The 26354-nt window shown below is 37.5% G+C and overlaps 1 protein-coding gene across 1 annotated transcript; it reads left to right on the top strand.

Annotated features, from left to right (window-relative positions):
• On the top strand, nt 1409–26106 carry LOC18777405 (ATP-dependent zinc metalloprotease FTSH 11, chloroplastic/mitochondrial). The gene is made up of 17 exons (XM_007209406.2): nt 1409–2396; nt 3774–3927; nt 5420–5512; nt 5676–5761; nt 5893–6016; nt 6654–6773; nt 7432–7482; nt 12882–12943; nt 14019–14076; nt 18904–19029; nt 19100–19180; nt 24168–24297; nt 24406–24554; nt 24647–24928; nt 25281–25370; nt 25455–25508; nt 25597–26106. Exons 1-17 carry the CDS (start codon nt 1708–1710, stop codon nt 25747–25749), a joined length of 2502 nt encoding a protein of 833 aa, XP_007209468.2. The 5' UTR covers nt 1409–1707; the 3' UTR covers nt 25750–26106.

Below are 26354 nucleotides of genomic sequence, written 5' to 3'. Positions count from 1 at the left end.
AGATATCCTACAGGTATTTTCAGGATGATACAAGTCATCATTATGCTCCTCAGCACCTCCTCATCAAACATACGTGCCGCACCCCTAATAATAGCCCACCAGGCTTAGAGGATACCAAAACACATTTCCACATCTTTTTTGTAACCCTCTTGATAGGCATCAAATAATTTTTGCTTCTCGAATCAGGGATGCAGAATTGATTTCACAAATGTGGTCCACCTCAGGTAGATGCCGTTTGGTAGATAATACCATTATGATAGACGGTATTGTTGATTTCATAGGTGATATTCGGGGCTTTACCTCTCAAAATATCGTTGAAAATCGGGGATTGACCTAGCACGTTCAAGTCGTTTTGAGATCTGGAGACTCCGAAGAAGGCATGCTAAACCCATGTATTGAATCCAGCAACGACTTCGAGGATGATACTTTTTTGCCCTTTCATATTTCCATAATCTCCTTGCCTGGCAGTTGAAAAATTCTTCCATTGCCAGTGCATACAGTCGATGCTACCAATCACTCATGGAAATCCTCGAGCTTCAGCTTTTTGTAAAAGCCGTTGGAGCCTTGGAGGTCCCTAGGCGTAGGTTTGCGTAGGTAGTCCCTGATGTATAGAGTTTCGACTGCATCATAGAATCTTACCAAGCTCTCCAAAGTAGTGGACTTCCCCATCCGGCCAATCTCATCCACTTGATCAGCAGATGAACCATACGCCAACATTCGTATAACAGCTGTAAGCTTTTGCCCCTGAAGGAGTCCCAAAAGCCCAACAACATCACACTTTTGAACATAGTATGCATCATAATTGCAAACATCATGCATGACTTTATTGAACAAATGAGGTTGCATTCTATATCGCATTCGAAAATCAACATCAGAGTACAAAGAAGTTGGGATAAAATAATCTTCCAAAAGATTCTTACCCCGATAATGCCTTTGTCTGTCTACATTCGGGCCACGGCCGACTTGTGGTAGCCAACAAAGATGGAAGATCTCTCAGACCAATGCTCTACGAATGATGAAGAATCTCTCAACTAACAAACAAATCGATGAGATGAAGACCAAAAGAAGGTTGAAATTCGCAATGCGCAGCCCTAAACGGGAATTGACGGCCCTAAACGAATCCTGAAAATCTAAGCATCCCATCATTGCCCCCCAACTAGCCCAACCAGGCTGGTTCGAAAAGAACGACGTCTTTGTACAAACTAAACAGTCGCGGGTTAGCATCTGAATCGGGAGGGGTAAAAAGGGAACATAGAAAAGGTTTAGTGGAGGGCAGTTGGGATAATTTACTATGCTGTTGGAAAAAAAAAGAAGCCGAGTAACAATAAAACAGGGGGCATTTGCGTCACTCCACTTTGCTTAGGAACGGTGTCTGGTTGGATTGAGTTTTAGACTCAGACTCAGTAGTGGTATTCTTGTAAAATAGAAATAGACAAAGAGCCATCTGTAAAACCACAAACTAGAAGCCGGCGCCAATTTCAATCCCAAGATAAGGTTTTTTCTCTCTTCCCTCTAATCTTCTCTGTCACGCAATTTTGTGGCTCTCAAACTCTGTCTTTCCGCACATTGACCGAAATAAGAGAAAGAAAACCGTCTCTTTGCACACCCTTTTTTGTACAAGAGAGAGAGAAAGAGAGAGAGAGAGAGAGAGAGAGAGGGTGGGGGAGATAGAGGGAGAGAAAGAGCCATTTTGATAAACCCTAAACAATGACCACTCTGCAAGGTTCGCTTCTTCTTAACCTTTCACTCTCTCCTACTCCTTCTTCTAAAGTGAAACGCTTTCAGTTCTCCCGCTGCGCCTCTTTTACTTACTCCCCGCTATCTCTGCCTAATAGCTGTCTCTCTGCACCACAAAGTTCTAGAAATTTCGGATTTGGCCCTCGGACTTCATTGGTTTATTGCACATTGCACCCTGACAATGCGAATGCGAATTTAAATCAAGAATCGGATTTGGTGGATTCCCATTTAAGTTCTGAGGTCAAGGATTCGAGTTTGAAGGAATTTAGTGGTGAGAATAGCTCGGTTTCAAATGTGGGGAAGCCGGAAACTGATGAATTTGGAGGCGAAAAATTAGAATTTGAGGTGAAGAGTAAGTTTGGGAAAGTGGGTTTGGAGAAAGGGGATGAAAAGAGTGAGAAAGAGGTGGAAGCTGAGGGAAAGAGTGGGAATTTGGTGGGGCAGAAGAGTGGGACTGGAATACCATTGGTGGTGTTCTTGATGGGGTTGTGGGCAACTGCAAAAGGAAGATTTGAGAAGGTATTGGCCTCTAATTGGTTCAGTTGGTGGCCATTTTGGCGGCAGGAAAAACGGTTGGAGCTTTTGATTGCAGAGGCCGATGCCAATCCCAAGGACCCCGTGAAGCAGAGTGCTCTGCTGGCTGAGCTCAACAAACACAGGTTAGGCTATAGGGTTTTTGTGCTATAATTTCTATTATCACTCAGAAAATAATTTTTTTCTTCTCTAAAGTATATAATGTTATGTTGCTGTTGTTATATAGTGTGATAACCAGTTAAAGTGAAACCATATCACTGTATTAGTCTCAGTAAATGGTGGAAAAACCTGTTTCTTTGGGGAAGTTTAACTGTGTTACCAATCTGATTAAACTAGGGCAGGTAGTTGTTACTCAGTGTTGTTTCTGCAAGGATGCAGAGTAGTCGATTAGTCGTATTTTCTTGCATTGCCCTGTCTCCCAAGAGCTGTGGGGTTATCTCTTTTTCTTTGCTTTGGTCTTTCTTGGGTTGTGCCATCTTCTGTATTGTGTGGTTGTTATGCCCGTGGAGATGAGGTTTTGTGAAGAGGAATAATAGGGCTGTTGGGACTTGGAAGATTATCCCCTTGTGCTGTTTGCGCTCCCTTTGTTCGGAACCAAATAGGCGTACTTTTGGAGTGGAAGTTTCTCCACTGGGATTGAAGGATTTTCTTTTAAGGGTGTCAACCAGTTTTTTGAACTTGTTCTTTCTTTAATCATGTTCTAGTTGGTTGACAAGAAAATTGGGAAAGGGAAAGAGAATGAATGTTTTAACTAAGTACTAAAGAAGCTTCAATTTTATTTATTTTTACTTCCAATATTTCTGGAGATTAAATAATGCTGGACAGCACAGGATGGGTGTTCAAGTATGGTTATGGTGGGTTGATGATGGAAATTTGAATTAAATTTTTTAGAGAGGAAGTAAGGTTTAGGGTTGCTGTATTTCAGAGAAGACAAAGATATGGAGAAGAACTTAGAAAGAAGAGAGAGAAGGTAGAAGAGGAACAAAGGCACCAAGCCTTCAGCAAACACTTAAATTTTCATCCAATCTAATCTGATTTGCTGAAGGCCCCAAGCCTTAACAAACACTTCACTTTATTCTAAAAAGGCTTTATTTTCAGATTTGGGGCAATGTATGTCAAAGAGGATTTTTTTTGTCTAACCAAGCTGTAGCTGCTGCATCATTAAATTAAATAAAACTTTTTTCATAGTTGAGTGTGTAGGATAAATTTGCAATTTTCAACAATCCAAATATACTTTTATGTTAAATCACTTTAGTTACGTTTTTCTTAATTGTACATGTACATCATGTTTGGCCTGGTCAAAATAGGATTTGGTGTGTTTATGTTTGAAGCGATGTATGCTGTAGTCATGTATGCTATGTAATTTTTCATATTCCTTGGAAGACTGACAGAAAAGCAATTGGTTTGATCTATTTCTTTACCTATGTCGTCAACCGTTTGGGTCTCTACTTCCCCTGCCCTGCACTGTTCGTAGTTAACTAAGCTTTGATATTTTCTTTCAGTCCTGAGTCTGTCATCAAGCGCTTTGAACAAAGGGATCATAGTGTGGACAGTAAAGGAGTTGCAGAGTATCTTCGAGCTCTTGTGGTCACTGATGCTATTGCTGAGTATCTTCCAGACGAGGAATCTGGAAAGCCTTCTAGTCTTCCTTCATTGGTAATCATGTGACCCTGCATTGTATAATTTGTTTGCTCCCCCACCCAAAAGAAAAATTAAACTCTCCTGTACGGTTTCTTATCCACTATAAGATCATCATCATCATCTTGTTTGTGGAACTTCTAGGTTCTTATCTACTAGTCCTGGATGGTGATCGATATTGTATTTTTATCTCAAACACAAACTAAGTGTTTTTCCTTTTGTGTTTAAATGGAGGTTCTAAGGGTTCAAGTTATATCAATGAACTACCAATATGCCACAGATGGAAAAAGGAAAAGAGGCACTAAGAATATGAAATTCTTTTGGATGGAATCAATTAATCTCCTTTCTTGTACAATGTAAAATTGATACAGTTATCCTAATGATTATGCATTTGTAGAAGAGTAGGCTAGAAAAGATAGGAAATTTGGGATTCCAGAATATACAAGCTCATTACATAAATGTAGAAGTAGGTTCTTATTTTAACGTCCAGAGCTCCTTATGGAAACTTGCTTTTCAGTTACCTACAGGTCCCATGTACTCAGGTTCTATTTGAGAGGAGTTTGTGTCGCCAAAGACAAAGGGACTCGGTCATTGTATAATTTGAATATATGGATAGATATGTGCAGTAACTTGTCGATGCATTTTAGTTGGAATGTTACCAAGATAAGATTATGAAAAGTCTATAATGGGTCCATGTCACTTCCTCCACCATTGATGCAAGCATAATATGACTGGAAAATCTACTCTTCTTTGATTATCTTCATTCTTGCGCTGCTTGACCACTCCACAACATCAGATGTGTGCTTTACGAGAAAGGTGTATTCAGTTTAAGCCCAGTAAGCTGGAAAGATTTCATTTATATTCCAGAAGACTACTAGTAATTTCCATGTCAATAAACACCATATCCATCATTTCTTTTTCTTTCTACCTTAGGTTGATACATTGGTTGAAATGCCTCTCCTTAACTCTCAAAGCATGTGTTGCATGTTTGCTTTGAAGGTTGTTTGTGAAACTTTAGACTTCAGATGTTAGCAATATACTTCTATAATAGTACCATCTGCCATAACTAATCCAAAAGAAAGAATTAATGTTCTTTCTCCCACCTGTGCCCATAACTAAAAATAAAGAACTATTATATATATTTACAGTTGCACAAACTTTCAATTCAGAGTAGGGTCGCAGTGGGCTGGCAATCATCTTCTTGCTCTTATTTTGAAGAAATAATGAAATATCTTTATTGAACCTCAGTAGACACATATAAGAAAAATATAAAAGATGTCAAGACACTTTTTTAACTACCTAATGTCAGTTGTTATTGTAATGGCACTATGCTGTAGTCGAGACAACTCAAGAAATATAAGCCCCTTCACCCTTCTATTAATCTTAACTGTGCTCTTTCATCTTATAATTACTTCCTCTGTTCCTTTTTCAGTTTTTTTCGTGGCATCTTCTTTTTGTGTTCCTTGTGATGCAGTAGTTTTGTTTGAATAACGGGTGAGTATATATGCAGCTGCAAGAGTTGAAGCAGCGTGCATTAGGCAACATGGATGAGCCCTTTCTCAACCCTGGCATAAATGAGAAGCAGCCATTGCATGTGGTGATGGTAAGTCTCATTTCAACTTGTAATCTTTGTGCAGAAAAATATTGTCCGCCTTCTGTGCTTCGGCCTGGTTTATTTGGTCTTGATTTCCATCTACTCACTCCTTTCTCTCCCTCCCGTTACTTTTCTTTTAGTCCCTAATCCTGATCCACGATTCATTTATTAGGTTGAACCTAAAGTATCAAACAAATCTCGTTTTGCACAAGAGCTTATCTCAACTATCCTGTTCACAGTTGCTGTTGGATTAGTGTGGTATGAACAATTCATTTCTGTAGTCTCTCTCGCTCTCTCTCTCTCTCTCTCTCTCTCTCTCTCCGTATTTACTAGTTACTGCTTGCTGTTAATCTTTAGTATTCCTATTATTGAATGTGGAACTTGCTAAGGTTCATGGGTGCCGCTGCTCTTCAAAAGTACATAGGGAGCTTGGGTGGGATAGGTACTTCTGGTGTTGGCTCAAGTTCTTCCTATGCCCCAAAAGAGTTGAATAAAGAAGTCATTCCAGAAAAGGTAGATGCTTAATCTTCTGTGATTAGAGGTGTTTTTTTTTTTAATTTAATTTAATTTTTTTATTTTGGTGATAAGGAACACCAATTTTTGTTAAGAAAAACCTACATGTACAATTGGTAAACAAGAAATCCACCCAAAATACAACAGCCAGAATTGTAAAAGTAATCCTCTGTACTACATTTAGTTTGTCAAATGCACACACTCTCTCTCTCTCTCTCTCTCTCTCTCTCTCTCTCTCTCTCTCTCGCATTTCTTTATGGACAGAAGAAGATTAAAGAATTTAGGTTCCCGAATTTAGGTGAGTGCTAAAACTTCTAATGTAAATTGGATTTAGAGCAGGTTAATACACAGAAGATAACTGTCTAATTTGAGTAATTAGTTTCGTGTTTCACTTCAAGTTGTGTACTATTTAGTAATGCCGTATTACCTATTAATTGCTAACTACATTGGTTCTTTCTTATTAGAAAAAACAAATAAATTAAAAGATTGTTACTGTCCTTGGCAGCAATCACGTTCTTGGTTTGGGAGGTTGTTTATTATTTTTGGGGTGGGGGGTGGGGGTGGGGTGTGGATATATCATTGATGTGAAATATACCGTTTGATCAGGATTCCTGCCATTTTCTTTGTTTTCTTGCAGAACGTTAAAACATTTAAAGATGTGAAAGGTTGTGATGACGCAAAGCAGGAGCTTGAGGAGGTAGTGGAGTACCTGAAGAACCCAACTAAGTTTACTCGCCTTGGGGGTAAATTGCCAAAGGTTTGTGTTAGCTTCTGGGTTATACGTTACTTTGAGTTGAGTTCTCTTCTGTACGTTCATTCTGCTCCACAGTTTTACCTTTTACTATCTTGCTACTTGAAGAAGGCATCTTTTGTCGTCTTTCCGTCAAATTACTTTAGTATTGTAGTATTTGTTTCCTAAACTTGTACTTTGATAATTTATATTTGCTTTTCTCTTTATTGTCTGCCATGTAATACTCGGTGATGAAATTATTGATATATCGGTCGTAGTTGAGATTTGGGTACTACAACACTGATTAGAATTTCCAAAACCTCAGTAACATACCCATTAAATTTCTTATTGGCTTGAAATTAAACAGAATCTTTGATATTGAGCTACATATCTGTGACAACTGGAGGATTTTTGGGCAAAATTTCCAGATGTCGCCGATATCTCTGAAGTTTTATGCAGACTTTCATGTTTTAAAGTGAATCTTCATTGTCTCTGTAACTTTTACCTAAATTTTCATTGACGTTGATATTGGCACTGAAACTTCTGTTAATTTCAACTCATTGATATTTTCTTCCTCATGGTTAAATATGATCCCTTTTTTATTGACATTTTCAACCAGGGTTATATATGAAATTTTTTTTGGGCTTGATATAGCATATGAGTCTAATGCATACTTAAATTGCAGGGAATTCTTTTGACAGGAGCACCAGGAACTGGAAAGACTTTGCTTGCTAAGGTAAGTTGATTTATTTTTACAGTTATCTTGACAATTTATGTTTGGATGGATTTAGCCGATCTCAGTAATGCTTCTTGACACTGTTGTAGATCAATAGGGTACAATTTGGAATTCATTCTCCAAAAGTTTGTCATGCTGCCTAATGACAAGCATTTTATTAAGATGTTTGACATTTGGTTTTAATGTAAGGTTTGGTTCTAATATAATGCTTCATACATAGGGAACTCCATCAAATATACAACTTTAAACATTAGTTTACCAGCGCATGTAGCGAAAAGAGAAATGTTAGGAGTGGAGTTAACTCTAGGATGTATTAGATATAACAATTTTGGGTTTTGCACCTTCCAGACTTAATTGGCACCTTTGGGACATCTATATGTCAATCTCCTGAATGCAGATATGCATTGGACTCTACACGGTACTTGTGAAGACCAATTGGGTATAAACCCATAAATGTTGAAGTAATTGTATTCGGTTACATGTTGGTTAGATACATCCATGAGTGGTTCTGTTTTAAATGTGGATCGTCAAATACACAAAAATGGAGGAAAGTCAAATAAATATCTGTCTGTCTGTCTGTCTGTCTGTCTCTGTATTTGTGTGTCTCTGTGTGTGTGAGAGAGGTTTTAAATGTATATTCCTGTTGTTTTTAAAGTACTTTAATGCATATTACATAATATCATTGGTGCCTTTCTATTTATCTTTTAGAACAATAATTGATACAACTAACAGCTAACATCGCACCGAAGAGACCTGAAGTGAAAGACTCCCTCATTGTAAACCAGAAAACTTCATTACGTGTTACTTATGAAATCAGGATGGCAGCTTAGGGCAGCTTGAACTGGGTGCCCTGCCCAAGTTGCTGGGGCTGAAGCTGAGCCCTAATTAGCTGGAGATGACATACAACCAAGCCCTAAAATATTAAAGCTGATAGTCTTCTTGTTGTCTCTATCCCGCCTGGTATGTGATGAGTAAAAATGCTTCGGGGCAGTTTTAGTCGATCCTATTGTTCCTCTTAAGAAGAACTTACTCCAGGACAGTTTTAGTAGATCCTGCAAATGAAGAAGCAAGTATCATAAGAAGGCGGAAGGGTCGCCAGAGTTGGAAGTGGACAGTTTGGAGGCAGAGATATTACGAAGGGTTGTTCAGTTTAATCAATGAAGATTATTACTTGGAATATAAGAGGTCTGGGAAGCAGAAGAAAGAGGATGATTTTGAAGGAGCAGTTGGTGCGGCTTAGGCCAGATATCGTGATTCTGCAAGAGACTAAGAAAGAAGTGATTGACAGGAGATTGATGACTAGGGTGTGGGGTTCCAGATTTAGGGACTGGGTCTGTGTCCCTCCGACAGGAAGGTCTGGTGGTATTTCAATTATATGGAACACTCAGGATATCTCTATCGTCTCTGACTCCGAAATTGGGGAGTTTTCGGCTTCTATTAAAATTAGAGGAAATTCAGGGGTTGACTGGTGGCTATCTGGTATTTATGGTCCTTGTTGGCCAAGGGAAAGAAGTCGGTCTGGGAGTTGGCTGGTCTTTGTGGGTTGTGTGGTGCTAAGTGGTGCATTGGAGGTGACTTTAATGTCGTTAGATACGTTGCTGAGAAATCTAATGGGGGTGGGATGACGAGCAGCATGAGGGTATTCATTAACTTCATTAGCGACACGAATATTCGGGACCTTCGTCTTCTCAATGCTTCCTTTACTTGGTCTAATTTTAGAGAAAATGCTCTTTGTAGAAGTTTTGATCGTTTTCTATTCACGGGTAGGTGGGAAGATTGCTTTTTCAATGTCAGACAGAAGGCATTGGTTCGGGTCATCTCTGATCACTGCCCTATTGAGCTGGATACTTCTAAGTTGAAGTGGGGGCCGGGTCCTTTTCGTGAAAACATGTGGCTGGAGCACCCTGACTTTAAGAGGAAATTTAAGGAGTGGTGGGTGGAAGATCAGAGTTAGGGGTGGAAGGGTTACAAATTCATGAGGAGGTTAAAATCTTTAAAGGGGAAATAAGAAGTTTGTAGTAAAGAGGTGTTGGGGATGTAGTTGCTGCTAAGAGGGAGGCATAAGCAAAAATTGCAGAAATTGATTTGAATGAAGTTCTTTACGGCCTGGATTGTGTCGAGGAAGGGGAGGGCCGATCTCATTATTCTTGTTGGGGATTTGGTTCATAAGAAAGAGGTGAGATGGAGACCGAGGGGAAAAGCGGAGTGGGCTAGAGATGGTGATGGGAACACAAATTTTTTCCATCACTTGGCCAATGGTAGGAGGAAGAGGAACTTTATTGAGAGGCTGGAAGTGGAGGGTGCTGGGGTGATTGAAAATGAAGGGGATATTGAGACTGAAATTCTGAACTTTTTCAAAACTCTTTATAGCAGTAATGATGAGGGGGGCTAGGGCTTGGAGGGCCTAAATTGGAACTGTATTAGTTCTGCTGAGGCTGATTGGCTTGAGAGACCCTTTGAAAAGCAGGAGGTCAAAAGGGCTGTCTTCGATTGCGGGAGAGATAAATCTCCTGAGCCTGATGGTTTCTCTATGTTTCTTTTCTAATCTTGTTGAGAAACTGTTAAAGAGGATTTCTTGAAGGTTATGGAGGAGTTTACAACACTGGCATTATCAACGTTATCACCAATGAAATGTTCATTTGCCTTATACCCAAAAGTTGGATTTGGTCAAAGTGAGTGATTTTCGGCCTATTAGTCTTGTGACTAGCTTGTATAAGGTGGTTTCTAAAGTTTTGACTTGTAGAATGAAGGGAGGTGATGGGGAGTACTATTTCCACTTCCCCGGGTGCTTTTGTGAGGGATCGGCAGATTTTGGATGCTGCCTTGATCACTAATGAGGTGGTGAAGGAGAGTAGGAAACATAATGCGGCTGGTTCTGTTTTTAAAATTGACTTTGAGAAGGCATATGATCATGTGGAGTGGCAATTTGTGGATGAGGTTATGGTTAGAAAAAGGTTTTGGGGAAGGTGGAGAAGCTGGATTCTGGGTTGTCTTTATTTGGCAAATTTTTCTATCATGGTCAATGGTAAGCCTATACGAAAATTTAAGGCTTCTAGAGGGTTGAGACAGGGGGACCCGCTTTCCCCTTTTCTCTTCACCTTGGTGATTGACGTGCTGAGTAGGCTTCTTGAGAAAGCTCAGGAGATGGATGTGTTGTTGCTGGTCGGGATCAGGTGGAGGTGTCCCATCTCCAATTTACCGATGACACTATTTTCTTCATTGGGGACAGGCCGGATTATTGGCACAATCTTCTGGAGATGCTTAATTTATTTTGTTTTGTATCAGGTGTGAGAATTAATAAGTCGAAATGCTCATTAATTGGCATCAATTACAACAAGGGGGAGCTGGCTACGATGGCTGAGGCTTGGGGCTGCGAGGTGGGGGCTTGGTCTATGTTGTATTTGGACCTTCCCCTTGGTGGGAATCCTAGAACACACTGTTTTTGGGATCTGGTCGTGGAAAAGGTAGAGAAAAGGCTGTAGAAGTGGAAGAAGATGTGTTTATCCAAAGGTGGAAGACTCACTTTGATTCAGGCTGTTTTGAAAAGTATTCCTATTTAACATGTCTCTTTTCAAAATATCGAGCTGTGTGGTGAGTTATGTGGAGAAGCTAATGAGAGATTTCTTGTGGGAAGGTGTGGATGATGGGAAGGAAACTCACTTGGTCAGGTGGGAGGTTGTTGAAAGATGAAAAAATAATGGCGGTTTAGGGGTGGGTTCTTTAAAAGTGAGGAATGTGGCTTTGTGTACCAAGTGGCTGTGGTGATTCCCCAAATAACCTAATTCTCTTTGGCACAAGGTGATCAAGAGTATTTATGGGGTGAGTGCTAATGGCTGGAATGCTAATGTTTTATCTCGTGGCTCTTGTCGTAACCAGTGGAAAGACATTTTTAGTGGTTACCCTGTATTTCTTCAAGGCTGTGATTTTGTGGGTGGTAGAGGGGATAAGGTGAGATTTTCGGAGAATGATTGGTGTAGGGGAGGTTTGCTCAAAGAGGTTTTCCCCAGACTCTTCATTCTGTCCAGTAAGAAGCAATAGTATTTCTTCTGTTGTGAGTTCTGGAGTGTACCCTCACATTTGGGATTTCGGATTTGGAAGGCACCTTACTTTGAGGGAGATTGATGTGGCGACTAGGTTACTGGTTATCCTGGATGGAGTTAGATTGGGTTCCCTCTAGGAGGGAGAACAGAAGGCGGAAGTTGGATCACTCACGGTTATACTCGTGCCATTCTTTTTGATCCTCTCAAATTTGGAAGGCTACGACTCTCCCAACGTTAAAATTCTTCTTTGGCAAGTTGTCATTATGAAAGTTAATACTTGTGACACTTTGCAGAGGCATCGCCCCTTTATGTGCTTATCCTCCCACTGGTGCACTGTTTGCAATATGGACGGGGAAAGCCGGATCATTTGTTCATTCATTGCTCCTACTCCTTTAAAGGTGTGGTGGTTACTTCTGTGGGAAGTTAATGCTGCTTGGGTTATTCCTAAAGGTTGCTTTCAGCTGTTATCCTCCAAGATTGATGCGCTGGGTAGGGGGAAGAAAGCTAAAGCTCTGTGGGGTTGCTTGGTGCATGCAGTGTTCTAGAAATTATGCTTGGAGGGTAACAGAAGAATTTTTTAGGACTACAAAGATGTGGGGGTGGCTGAAATGTGGGATAGAGTGAAGTTTTGGGAGGCGTTATGGGCTTTGGTTACTCCTATTTGGCTGTCTCTTCTATTATGCGTGATTTGTTAGCGGTTGTGAAGTGATGTGTTGTTCTTTCCTCTTTTCCTGGTTGGCCTTCTTGTTTGTTTTTTTGGCCTGCGTTCTTTTGTTGTTTTGGTCTTGAGGTTGTAGCTTTCTTTTGTTCTCTTGTGGATTCCTTATCCACTTGCTTGTTTCTTCGTCTCTATTTTTTGAATTTGTAAAGTTTCTGTTAAAAAAAAAATCTCTTCTGAGAGTTCAGATCACCCGTTGCTCCATTGCCCCCTTGCTCTGACCTTATGGAGAAGACTGTTTAGGGAGAACCATTTCAGTTGACCGACTCCAGCCTCTTTTGTTTCATTGTTATGTGGGAAATATAGGTTTATTGGTGGAGCAAGGGATGTGGAGATGGATCTTCTATGGGACAGAGTTTGTTTTTGGGGTGTCGGTATCTTCTGAATTTTGGGATAATTCTTAAGCTTAGTTGTATGCTTGGAGTTCTGGTGTTCACTAGTCTTTACTGGTCTGCTGCCATGTAACTTTGTTTCTTTGCTATGTTTTGCAATCTTTGTTTGTGTTTAGCTGGCTGGCATTTTCTAGCTAGATCAGCGGACTGCTTGTCCTCTGTATTGTTCTGTTCCTTTTTAATGAAATTATGTTTCTCATAAAAACATTCCAAAAAAAAAAAAATTCTGATTTATGTTGGACCTTGAAGGCTATTGCAGGAGAAGCTGGTGTACCATTTTTCTATAGAGCAGGATCTGAATTTGAGGAAATGTGAGCCATCTTATACGCTTTTACATATAAAAAATCTCTCAATATTGTGCTATTTTTTGTAAGCTTTATGTTTTCCAATATTTTATTTTAGGTATCTCTACTTTTCATTTCATTTAAATAAGTCTTGTCGCATGCTATTTAGCTAGATTGTTTTGAGGATAATTTGCAGTCTTGGTTTTTTGGACTGGTTAAATAATTATACTTTTCCCAGTGATGGTTAAAATCAATTGTAGCAGATTTAAAATTGTTGAATGCAGTACAATGAATATGTTATTATAAATTCTTACCTGTTATCCATGTCAGCTTTTAAAAACGTCATGTCCTGTTACATATCTCTCAATGAATTACCATTTTCCTTGTAATGCTTTTTTCCTTCCATCTGTATGAACCTTTTCCCTGCGGTCTTTTTTGGCTTGTTAAATCATGTCTAACCCATTATTATCAGATCTGTACCTGAAAATTGAATTACACCCATCATTTTGTTTCACATTAACTTGATCATTATCAGGTCCACGTAAAGCTTTGCTAGTCAGTGGTTCTGGTCTTAGAAAGTTAGAATTGTTTAACTTCAAGCATGTTGTTGAATGTCAGATCTTGGATGGGTTTCAAAGCATTGCTACTCCCTATTTGTGGCAGTGAATTATCAAGCTTCTGTTGGTCTTTCAAGCTATTTAGTTGATACATATACTTAGATTGGGATATTATTATGAAGTTTCTGTTGGTATTTTTGGCCATCCGGCTGTTCAGATATGAATAATTATTGATCTTATTACTTTGCTATAAACAGCACCACAAATATATCAGCCTTTACTGTTTCTCAACAGCGTACTCATGTATGCTTGTGTGACATTCTTCAAAGATGAAGCTTTTGTATGTTTTCTTTTGCTCATTTGCTCTTTTGCTCTTTAGTTCCTTTTTTTCTTTTAATGTATGAGCGTTAATCAATTGAGATCTGATTTTTGTTGTCACTGCTTACGATATGAGCTGTGTTGTGTGAACTGATATTGCTTATATCTGGGAATTACTTGACATTGCCAAGCCTGTAGTGATCTCATGTTACTTATTTGGATGACAGGTTTGTTGGAGTTGGTGCTCGGCGTGTAAGATCCTTATTCCAAGCAGCCAAAAAAAAGGTTTGTTGGTTATGAGGCATTTTTTGGTGGCAATTTGGCATGCCTTAAAAAATTATTTATGGGACTATGTACTAAATTGATTAATTAAGCAACTACGACATTCCACTATTTTGGTTACACTAGATGGAATTGAACCCTAGACCTATCCTAATCGTTACCATTACCCCCATCCACCCTCACCACTTCGGCTAGCCCCAAGGGCTTACTAATACTTTGAGCTATTGAGATAACTATTCATCATGAAACATTAACCAGAATCAAAAGGTGGAATAATTTGATATTACTTATATGGCTGCATACATAGAACATGGAGAGCCAGAATGATGGCAATTCTGTCAATATGTATTTCCAGTGTAAAATGGGACTGGTTAAGAAAAAGAACTTGCGAGATTTGAGAGAAGTTGATGTAGGACATGGGTGAATTGTAGATTTAGGTAGTTTAGGGGAAGTGATAACAATGGAAAACAGAAAATAGAACGAACAAGAATAGGTCTGGAATCACTCCAGGGGTTTGGCTTCACACCAAGGAGTCTCCAATCTCTGGAAAGTAAACTTTTCTTAATATCTCAAATCTCAACTCCATAATGAATTACATAGAAGGGTATTTATAATAATCTAACCCTAGAGTGAAAAGGAAAATTAAACCTATTCGAGGAAAGAAATCCTAATCCAAATAAAATAGGAAACTTAGAGGTAGATGAGGCTATGTAGAGGTGGTGGATGATGAGAAATAGATTGAGAAGTTATTCCACAAAAGTGGACTTAGGTTGTGCAGAGTGGTCGGGTAAGTGTTTTAGTGATGCTACTAAAGACAGAGGAGATTTTTCAGAAGCAACAGAGTTAATTTGTGTGACGTTTGGCTCGAAGGCTTGCGAGGAAACTGAAGAATTGGTCTGTGTAAGTTAAAGGAAATTCATAGGGGAAATCTACCACAAAGAAATGTAGGATTGATCACTCTGAACAACGGAATTAATAACACTCAATCTGAGATAGTAGTGGACACAACTTAGTATTTATATATTTACAATAAAACAAATAAATCAAGTAGATCCAGCACGACAGTCATGATGAGTCGCAGGGAAGGTACAATATGGATCATCCATGCATAATCAATCAGAAATGCTTTGTAGAGTACACAACCAACTGTAAACGTGCAACAATTAATCATAGAAATTGTGTGATCGGTTGGGACTGAGGTATGAAGAATCGTGTACACAAAAACAACAATCTAACGAAAATTTTCTTGTGTAAATCATATGTGTCAAGGGCAAATGATATGCATTTGAAACTTGTTCCGAAGATGCACTCTTATGCTAATTATGTTTCATTTATACCTAGGAAGAGCTTTTTCATTTAGCCATCATGAACTTTTCAAGTCTTGAACCGTGATATATGTTTGAGCTTCTTCAAGACTCACCTCGACAGTTAACATCCTATTCTAGACACGGATTCCAAACAATGAGTGTTTTGTCTTGAGAATTGTTCCTGTTCCTTTTGTGTTTGCCCTTGGGGTTAGGCAAGATGTTGTTGGCAAGGATCAGTTTTTTAGCAAGGTAAAAAATGTATCGTCTGATATTCATTATCATTCCACAAGATCTAGTTTCGATCAACTAACTGATTCTAGCAAAAAAAAAAAAAAAAAAAAAAAAAAGATCCACCCATTAGAATGCAATCCAAACTTGCTCCTAATAATCGTGAGCCAGAAAGAATCTTGTTCAAGGGGAAACGACCACAACTATTTTCCCAGAGAGCAATATTCCTTTTACTCAGATTACAAGGTACCAATTCCCCCTTTCTCCTTCCGTCTTTGACTAAGCTGAGTAGATGACCTATTCTACACTCTTCTCGACCTTCCCGCAAACAATCCTTCTTGAAATAATTTCTCAACTGTTTTTGTCACCCTAACTGATAATTTAAATGGAGACATGAAGCAGGTTGGAAGACTACTCACTACCCGATTTTCACCAAAGTCAGTCTAGAACTTTGAGTTCCATTCGACACATAGATCTGGAATAGTTTTGTATGTATGGCTACTCTAGTTATGCTTGTCGTTTCTCGATTGTATTCTTTTTCTGGGACCATGGTCAACCAGAAGTTACTTTGTTCCATCTTCATCCACCGATGAAGAAAATGCTGTGGCCTTCTGCTCTTGTATGAGGGCGGAAGGTTCATTAGCTTGGTCAGCGCAAAGCTACCACCCCAAGACAAGGAACCCTTTTTCCACCCATCTAGTCCCTTACTAACCTTTTAGGGGTCGTTTGGTACACAGTCTTGGCTTGGACTGGCTTGGACTAAATTTAGTACCATGTTTGTTTCATTTAATTCTAGTCTTAGATGGGATTGCTAATACCGGGCCCACTAAAAACACCTCATTAGGAGGGGACTACTAAGCCCATGTAGAAAGTGAGGATTAGCTAGTCCTATGTTCACCAATGTATAAGATGCATATATTATATTGTAATACTAATAACATATATTACTATTATTATTATTATTATTATTATTATTATTATTACATACACATATACTATAATGTACATATATACATGTATATACACATATACATATATAATATATATATAAATACATATAGATATATACACATATATTATTATTATAATATACTCATATACACACACATATTAATATTATAATAATAGCATACATGTATACATGTATATATGTAATATATATTATATTACATATTAATATACATATATACACGTATATATACACATATATACATATATAATATATAAATACATATAGATATGTACACGTATATTATTATTATTATAATATACCCATATACACATACATATTAATATTATAATAATAGCATACATGTATATATGTAATATATATATATATAAGTATATATACATATATGTGTATATATATTATACCCATGTATGTATTATAATATACATATACACACGTATATACACATACATTATATATTTATACTATATGTATATATATTATAATATACATATATATATGTATTATACCCATATATATATATTATAATATATAGATACACCTATATACACATATATTATATACATGTATATACGTATATATACGTATATTATAATATATAATATATATACATATATTATATATACATATGTATTTTATAATATATACAATGTATATGTATATATACATACATATATAATATATGTATATACACGTATATACATGTATATTATTATTATTATTATTATAACATACCCATATATATATTATATATTATAATATACATACATATATATAAATATATGTATATGTATTATACCCATGTATATTATAATATACATATATACACCTATATATATATATTATATGTATGTATATATACATATATGTAGATATTTTTGAAAAAATAAAAAAATTCTAGTCCTAGTCCAAACATACACCAAACGTAGGATAAGTGTTATCCAACTTAGACCAAGCCAAGCCAAGCCAGTCCCTAAGCATAGTCCATGCCAAGACAGTCATGTGTACCAAACGAGCCCTTAAAGATCTGGCTCCCAAAAACCTTAGGTATGGGCTACCTCCTAATGTGTAATTTATTCAAAAATTATCGATCGCATTAAGAGTTCAAAACAAACCATGACCCAAAACACCCTACAAACTATGTCTACATACCCTATTCCACGTATCAACTCGAACTCCGTTCTAGGTAACATTGGTCAATTCTACAAACCTGTTTCTAAGGTCTTTGCGCCTCATGGTACCGTCTCACCCTTTTTCTCTAGAATATCAATCTCTTTTGTTTGATCTGGAATAGCAGCCTTAGTCTAATATCACCAAATCCTCTTTCTAGATTTCCAGCTCCTTTTTTAAATCCTCAACTTCCGTAATATGTCCATTCCTGAACCCAACATCCTCCCCCCAGTTCTTGAAGTTTTCCTTGAAACCCTTATGGTTTTACTCCATCTTGTCAAGTGTCAACCCTAAAGGGTGAGGGACACCTTGTCACAGTATTGGTATCCAAGATGATGGCAAAATGATCTGACACAATCATTACAAGGGCCTCCTGATGCAGGGCTCGTAGGACCTAAATTTATTAGTTTCCTAATGTATTCGTTTGTTTCCTAGATTCTCTAGTTTTCCAATTACTAGTAGGATTTCTACTTTTCCAGATTTCCATATTTCTAGTTTTAAGTTTCCTGTTTTATTTGCGTTAGGATTTCTATTTAAGCAAAGGATTTTTATCCTATTATTTCTAGATTTTATTTTGCTATAAATAACCCCATGTAGTTCTTTAAAATTCAGATTTGAATATTGAGTAAACCTTTTCTAGAACTCTCTGATTTCTGCCCTTTCTTTCGTCCCTTCGATCTATATTTTCTTCTTCTCGATCTCTGATATTGTTCTTGTTCTACTGTTTTTCCCTTTCTTTCGTATTTTCGATCTATATTTTCTTCTCCTCGATCTCTTATGTTTTTCTCTGTTCTATTGTTTAAGTGCTTAATCTAATACCTACGGGCTGTACTACATCACCTCCTGGTCTAAAACTAGGGAAAAGATCCTCCCTGAAAGGAGAGAAGAGAAACCATCCTGCTTTGAACAAGCCAACCTCTCCCCAACACTGGATGTAGCCTAAGATCCCTAAGTTCAGCCTCCCTAAGGAAACTTACAAATTTCCTCATGCGTCTAGTCATTCGACCCCCATTTAAGTAACTCAATAGTGTTCATAGGGTAATTTTGGTCTTAACTGTTCTAGATTTTCTAAAACTATGCACTTTGTTGAAGTCATGCAAGCGGTTCCTTGGCATGTCTTCTGATTGCGTTTTGTATGATTTTCATTTCTCACAGGCTCCGTGCATCATCTTCATTGATGAAATAGATGCTGTTGGATCCACTCGGAAACAATGGGAAGGGCATACAAAGAAAACGCTGCATCAACTACTTGTTGAAATGGATGGTTTTGAGCAGAATGAGGTATATTAAAGGATCTTTCTGTATTTATGGGTTCCTTTCTACTATTTCTGAAGTTTTGACATTTCTGCAGGGAATAATTCTGATGGCTGCAACAAACTTGCCTGATATTCTTGATCCAGCTCTGACAAGGCCTGGTAGATTTGATAGGCATGTAAGTTATTTATATTTTCTGTGGATTACACTTTATTTTATTTCTATTTTTATTTATTGGTTTGGGCTCTGCTAGTAAGGTTGAGGGAGGGAAATTAGATAGAAAAATCGTTAGAAAAGTGGGTGTTGGTGTTCCAAAATGACCAAATCGTTGAGAGTTTAGTTGTGGTTGTCTAGGGAGCGGGGTTTGTCTGGTTTTAGAGCTTAAGGTTGTTCTGGGTTGTCTTTTTGGTTTGTGAGAGCCGGGTTGTTTTTTCTTTGTTCTTCTTCTCTGCCTGCTGTAGATTTCTTATCCACTTTTGTATTTTGTCCCTCTTTTAATACAATTTGTTTCTTAAAAAAAAATAATAATGTTCTAGATTTGTAACCTTTCATTTCTGTAGAAGCTTCAATGAAAAATGATTATCAGATGGGATGTCATGTCTAATGAGAAAGAAAAAGGAGGTTTGGGGTGGGTAGTTTGAGGAAGAAGAATGAGGTATTACTGGCAAAATGGTTGTGGAGATTCCAATGCCCTTTTTTATTCTGTCATTAGAAGAAAATAGGCTGCATGCAAGCACCTGGGATTCCAATATTGGTATTCAATAATTTGGGGTTCAAATTTTAGCCCTGGGAAAGACAATTCTCATGTCATAAACTCGTTTTCTTGTTCTTATCCTAGATTGTACAGATTATGATGCAGCATATGAGTTAACTAGTACCAAGATCAATTTTAGAATCAACTCAAGCTATTAAATTTTACCATGCATCAACACCCATCAACAAACAAGGAATTCACAGTAGGAAATACGCATGAAACTAGTTAACTTTGTTGCCCGCATGATGCTATTTAAAATCCGGAATGTAAGTGGTTCCAAGAATTGTGTAGATTCCTCTAGTGTAGGATGTGTTCAAAGTCTAATGCCAAGTCTTTAAATTCCATATAGGCTCGAGATTATCTTTTTCTAGGCTTCAATGAAAACAAGTTTAGAAACAAGGCAATAAAAGAAGAATTGGCTGGAATATCAACAAGGAAACAAGTACTTGATAGAATAATGGCAATTAAACAGCAAACCTATTAATAATAAAGATAAGGACAAACTTAGCTTTGCACCAAAATTCCAATCGCAGGAAAGTAGGCCGGAAAATTTCTGATAACTGTTTATTTATCAAAGTTCATTGCCTTTGCCCAAGGCACTTACATATATTTATACCCAAAACTAAGATTTAAGACTCCCAAATACAAATAGTCTAAATTCATGCACTAAGACTTTATTACTGGATATATGTTGATGCAGGGCAGCGGCTATAAGCTGCTGTCCAGCGACCGAAACATACCCAAAATACAGAGAATAGAAGGATAAAGTAGTAGAATCAAAGTTGGAACGAAGATAATTGAGTTCTAGGGCAAAATCCCAATAGAAAACTCCATAGACTAAGGTGTGAAATTATTTTCATCAACAAAAACTGCATACAAGAGTCTCTAACTAGCCTATCTATGCTAGAATACAGAAAACCTAATTGACATAGAAAATTAAAAACCTAAACAAGAAATTAAACCAAATCCTAATAAGAATAGGAAAAGAAAACTAATAATTTAAAGTAAATAGAACCCTAGCCCAATTTAAACTACAGAGCTTTGTAGATGCTCCTGCATCAAACTCCCCAGGTTGGAAGAGACTCATCCTCGAGTCTAAACTGTTATCAACGAAGACTCCATGAGAAACTTGAAACTGAATTCTTCCTTTCCAAACAAAGAGGTATTTTGAATATACTCCATGAGAAGCTTGAAACTGAATTCTTCCTTTCCAAACAAAGAGATATTTTGAATATTGAACCACTCTTGAATACTTATGTTTATTTTCTTGCATCAATTCCACCGGATTGTGAAGAATTTGTCTTCGAATTCCAACCTTTTGCTGAAAACTGTCCAAACACAACCTACACTTAAACTGTCTATAGAACTTTGGCCTTGAAATTGAACCTTCCCACTCCAAAGAAATAGATACTTAAAATATTTAATCCTTCTAGAACAATTCAAGTTATCTACACTGTATACAACCTCGCAGCCCAAAAGCTGTTCAATCCAAAAGCCATTAGATTGACACGATCAACAAAGTTCTTGGCAGTCTTCAAATCAAAAGAATCAACTCCAAGAAAATCAATATACTCAGAAGTATCACTAGAAGTCATCTCATCTCTAATGGTTCCTTCAAGACTTTCTTGTATGACCTTGCCTTCAAACTTGTATGGATTGTGTTCCTTCAAAAGTTCAGACCCAACCTTTTCTTGATCCACCATCTTCAAGATTACACTAGATTCATCTTGCTTACTCTTACCATATACATTGTCAAAATCAAAACTTTTCTCAACCTGAAAACAAATTTCACAATCCTCTTCTAAACAACGATCAAATATGGGAAGGATATCTAAATTTACGAAACTAACTAAAGAATTAGAGTGAACCGCTCTTTCCAATCCACCTCGATCACCATCACCATGGTTTCCAGCTTCATGAAAGGGGTTTACCTCTTCTTCAAAGTCATCCTTACGACCATCTTCTGGTATGTCTAAAGGTTGGCGGTTGCGTTCCGGAATTTCCATGTAGGCATCTGCGTGTTCCTGTCATTGGAGGGCTTGCACCGCTCTTGACAACTCTTCCATGATACGCCACATCTCAGCCATCTCTATTTGTTAGGCTTGGTTCCCTCGTCCACGACCTCGAGCACATCCAACCATGGTGTGGAGCAAGGATTAACCTGGATCTGATACCAATTTGATGCAGGGCAGCGGCTATAAGCTGCTGTCCAGCGACCCAAACATACTCAAAATACAAAGAATAGAAGGATAAAGCATTAGAATCGAAGTTGGAATGAAGATAATTGAGTTCTAGGGAAAAATCCCAATAGAAACTCTATAGACTAAAGTCTGAAATTATATTGATCAACAAAAAATGCATACAAAAGTCTCTAACTAGCCTATTTATACTAGAATACAGAAAACCTAATTGACATAGGAAATTAAAAACCTAAACAAGAAATTAAACCAAATCCTAGTAAGAAAAGGAAAAGAAAATAAGTAACTAATAATTTAAAGTAAATAGAACCCTAGTTCAATTGATTCACAGGCCTAAGTAATCTTAGAGAGCTTTGTAGATGCTCCTGCATCACATGTACTAAGACTTTATTACTGGAAACATGCACCAAGACTTTATGACTAGAAAACCTAAAGACACTTATTTAAAGCTTTTAAAGAAAATAAATAGATTGCAGAACTCTAGAAACTCCCAAAGAAATATGAAAAGTCTCTAATGGAGAACTTTAGAAGATGAAGAGCAATTAATCCAGCCACAAAGACATAACTGGATTATGACTACTCTTCTTCCATCTCTTTCTCTCATAAACTCTAAGTGGTTTGACAATGATGTCCCCATCAGATTATCAATGAGCTAGGGTTTGCTAGTCAAAGACTATGCTTTTATTTATCTTCAATCCTGAAATAGTATTGAAAAGTTCCAAAATCATCAATAAATTTCTAAATTTTGTTCCCCCTTGCAAAGGAAGAAAATTGTGTCATCCAGAAACTTCAAACAAGAAATCTCCACTTCTTCTGTTTCAACTACCAAACCCCTTGTCAGATCGACTCCTCATGGGGTAGAAGCTTATGGTTGTGGGGAAGATATACCACTTGTTGGATTTTGAGTGTGTGCTCTGATACCATTGTTGGTTTATAGGTGAAGGGGTTTGGGAAGTATAGGACAATAGTTGAAATGAAAGATTTTATTAGAATGGAGGAGGATAGTACTTAGCTTGGTGTACATAGAACTTGAGGCTATTGGCCACCTTGAGTGGGTTACCTCTTGGCTAATCATCACCCTCTTTAGGTTGGGTAGCTCACTCTGTATCTCCCTTGTGGCTATTGGCCGCCACATTTGATTGTTGTAGCTATTGGCTACTTGAGCTTCTTTCTTAGAAGCTCCACAACATAGATTGGTTTGGGTAGCTTTTTTTGCTCCCATATAGATTGGGAATTCTATTGGTTAACTCCATCATATATGAGTACATTCGTGCATATTTATAGGCATTGTTTGCCGACATCACCGAGTCCACTGACTTGGATTTATTATTCTAGCCACAAGTTTGTAGCTTTCTCTAGATAATTCCACATTCTTCAATCATCTCTTTGTGATTGTTGTCTACCCAACATAGTTCCACTGCCATTAAATTTTTTCTCTAGCTGCTTTCTTGTTGTGATGATTAGTTTTTGGGTAATTTGGGCGGAGAGGAATAAGAGGATTTTCGAGAATCTGAGGGCTGAGGGGACAGGTTTATTTGTGGGAATATTGTTTGTTTTTGGCAATCTCTTCGGGCTTCCATTACCTTACATTTTAAGGATAGCTCTTTCAAATTTGAATAAAGCTGTTTATTAGTTCCTTTAGTTCTTAACTGGTTTTCTGTTGTAATTAAGGTTGTTGATGTTTTAGTTTTGTTGTACTTTAAGGCTTTGTAGACCTCTTCTCTACTGGAGATTGTGTCCATTGTTTTGTACTATTTCCTTCTTTAACTCTGTTTCGTCTACATTTGTTTTGGTAGAAGAAATTCTACTATATATGTCCACACTAATTCTGCCAAAAAAAAAACATAATTTTAGAATTGGCTTTTAACTTGTGCAAGGACTTGGAAAAAAAAGTTGGAGGTGTCTTATGGCATTCCAGAGGGAATGTTTTTGTGCCGGGAACTGACTCAAGTCTCTTAGCTTTTGTAGCATTAGTTTGTTATGTAAGTTTGGCAGCAGGTTTTCAGGACACAATTTGTCCCCTGTTGTAATTTTTCAAGATTACTCAATAAAAGAGAATCCAGTATTCATACAGAATCAATTGATGGGCATCTGTTTAAGGTTTATCTTGCCTATTTTTTGGACCAAGGTTTATGTCGCTTTTATTATCAATTTATTGGTCAATTGTTTTATTTACTTTTAAAGAGAGTAGAGTTACAAATGTTATTATGCAGATTGTTGTTCCTAATCCAGATGTGCGTGGTCGTCAAGAGATATTGGAGCTCTATCTACAGGATAAACCATTGGGTGATGATGTAGACGTTAAAGCTATTGCTCGTGGTACACCAGGATTCAATGGGGCAGGTAGGCTTATTAGCATCTTCATAGAAAATTGTTTCATAAATTTTTAGTCTCTGCTGGCATGAACCTCCCCACTTTCTTATTTCCATTTTTCTTTGTAATCTTGGTCAGATCTTGCAAACTTGGTAAATATTGCTGCCATTAAAGCTGCGGTTGAAGGCGCTGAGAAGTTGACTGCTACACAGTTAGAGTTTGCGAAGGACAGGATCGTTATGGGTACTGAGCGGAAAACAATGTTCATATCTGAAGACTCGAAAAAGGTATGCATATCATTCACAAGGAAGTTGAAGTCCAAAATGCTTACAGTTTGAACGTGCATTGTTATTTACTAAAATAATTACACATCATTCAGCTCACGGCATATCATGAAAGTGGTCATGCAATTGTTGCTTTCAATACCGAGGGGGCACATCCAATTCACAAGGCAACAATTATGCCTCGTGGATCTGCTTTAGGAATGGTCACCCAGCTCCCCTCCAATGATGAGACATCAATTAGCAAGAGGCAGTTATTAGCCCGTCTTGATGTCTGCATGGGAGGAAGAGTGGCAGAAGAGATAATCTTCGGTCAGGATCATATCACCACTGGAGCAAGCAGTGATCTACACACAGCTTCAGAGCTTGCCCACTATATGGTATTTTCTTTATCCAAGTATGTAAATTCCATCTTTTAAGAAATCCAGTATTAATTCCATTAAGGTACTCATGTAAGTAAGTTAATATTCTTCCTATTTAAATTTATGTTTTCCTCGGATAGTCCAAGTTTCCCTTTTGTCTAAGCAATAAAATTGTTGTGTTTGAAGTCATTGTTTGTTCCTCCGCATCTGTTTATTTATTACATATATGCTCTACTTTTGTAATGTTTGTTTCACAATTTCCATTGTTTGGTGACTGAAGAACAAATTATTTCTCGATGTCCATCTTCTGCTAAGACATATACACTTTTATGTTAATCATTTAATGCTATTGTCAACTTTGCGGTTTAAGGTTTCAAGCTGTGGCATGAGCGACACAATTGGGCCAGTTCATATCAAAGATCGACCGAGCCCCGAAATGCAATCTCGTATTGATGCTGAAGTATTTTCTTGGAATCTCGGGTCTTTATTATTAAATTATGATGAAATTAGTTTTGGATCTAAATTGGTTTAAATTGTTCTTCAGGTTGTGAAACTGTTAAGAGAAGCATATGATCGTGTAAAAGCCCTTCTGAAAAAGGTTTGTATTCTATAGGAATAGCCAGCATTCACATTTGGTTTTTGGCAATCATGGACTTCACGGGCTTTTCTTGTTTCACATTTTTCAGCATGAAAAGGCATTACATGCATTGGCAAATGCACTTTTAGAGTATGAAACTCTAAGTGCAGAAGATATTAAGCGTATTCTTCTGCCATATCGGGAAGGAAGACTGCCCGAGGAACAAGAAGATCAACAGGAAGGGGATCTTGTTTTGGTTTAAACTTCATCTCCTCTTCTTTTATGTAATTTAATCCACTGTTGGTGATATTGTACAGTGTATTTGAAGTAATGCGGAGGTGATTACTTATATAACTCTTTCAATGATATCCACTTTTTTGCACCGCCTCAGCTTAGAATGTATCATAAGATGCGTCATAGGAAGTATATCTATTCTGTCTGAAGTCTGATACATCTCTGAATCAACCTCAACTCATGCCCTTTACTGACGTTCTAAGGACGCTAGAAATCATTTGCTATTTGAACAATCATGTATTATTTGAACTTCTACACCTGTATGGGGGGCCAATTTCTAAGAAATATATTGGTTGCTGCTAGAGTGATATTTTGTTCGGTCGCAGAACTGTTTTCATGCTGAATGAAATGATTGAAAAGCTCTCTGCCTACAATGCTCTGTTGTCATTATAATAGAGCGTAAGGTATGAAATTCCTCAATTTATGGACCAACTCCACAACAGAAGAAGAGTACGATTCAGTAAGGACCTTCTTAAAGCCTGAAAAATGGGATCCAACTATTTCACCATTTTTTTGGCATAATTTACTTGGAAACCTTTTCAAAGAGAAAATATCGAGTTTAAGCTTCATTAA

Source organism: Prunus persica, chromosome G5, assembly GCF_000346465.2.
Source record: "Prunus persica cultivar Lovell chromosome G5, Prunus_persica_NCBIv2, whole genome shotgun sequence".
Lineage (NCBI taxonomy): Eukaryota > Viridiplantae > Streptophyta > Magnoliopsida > Rosales > Rosaceae > Prunus > Prunus persica.
The sequence above is the reverse complement of the archived record's forward strand: the minus strand, read 5'-3'. Positions and strand labels throughout refer to the sequence as shown.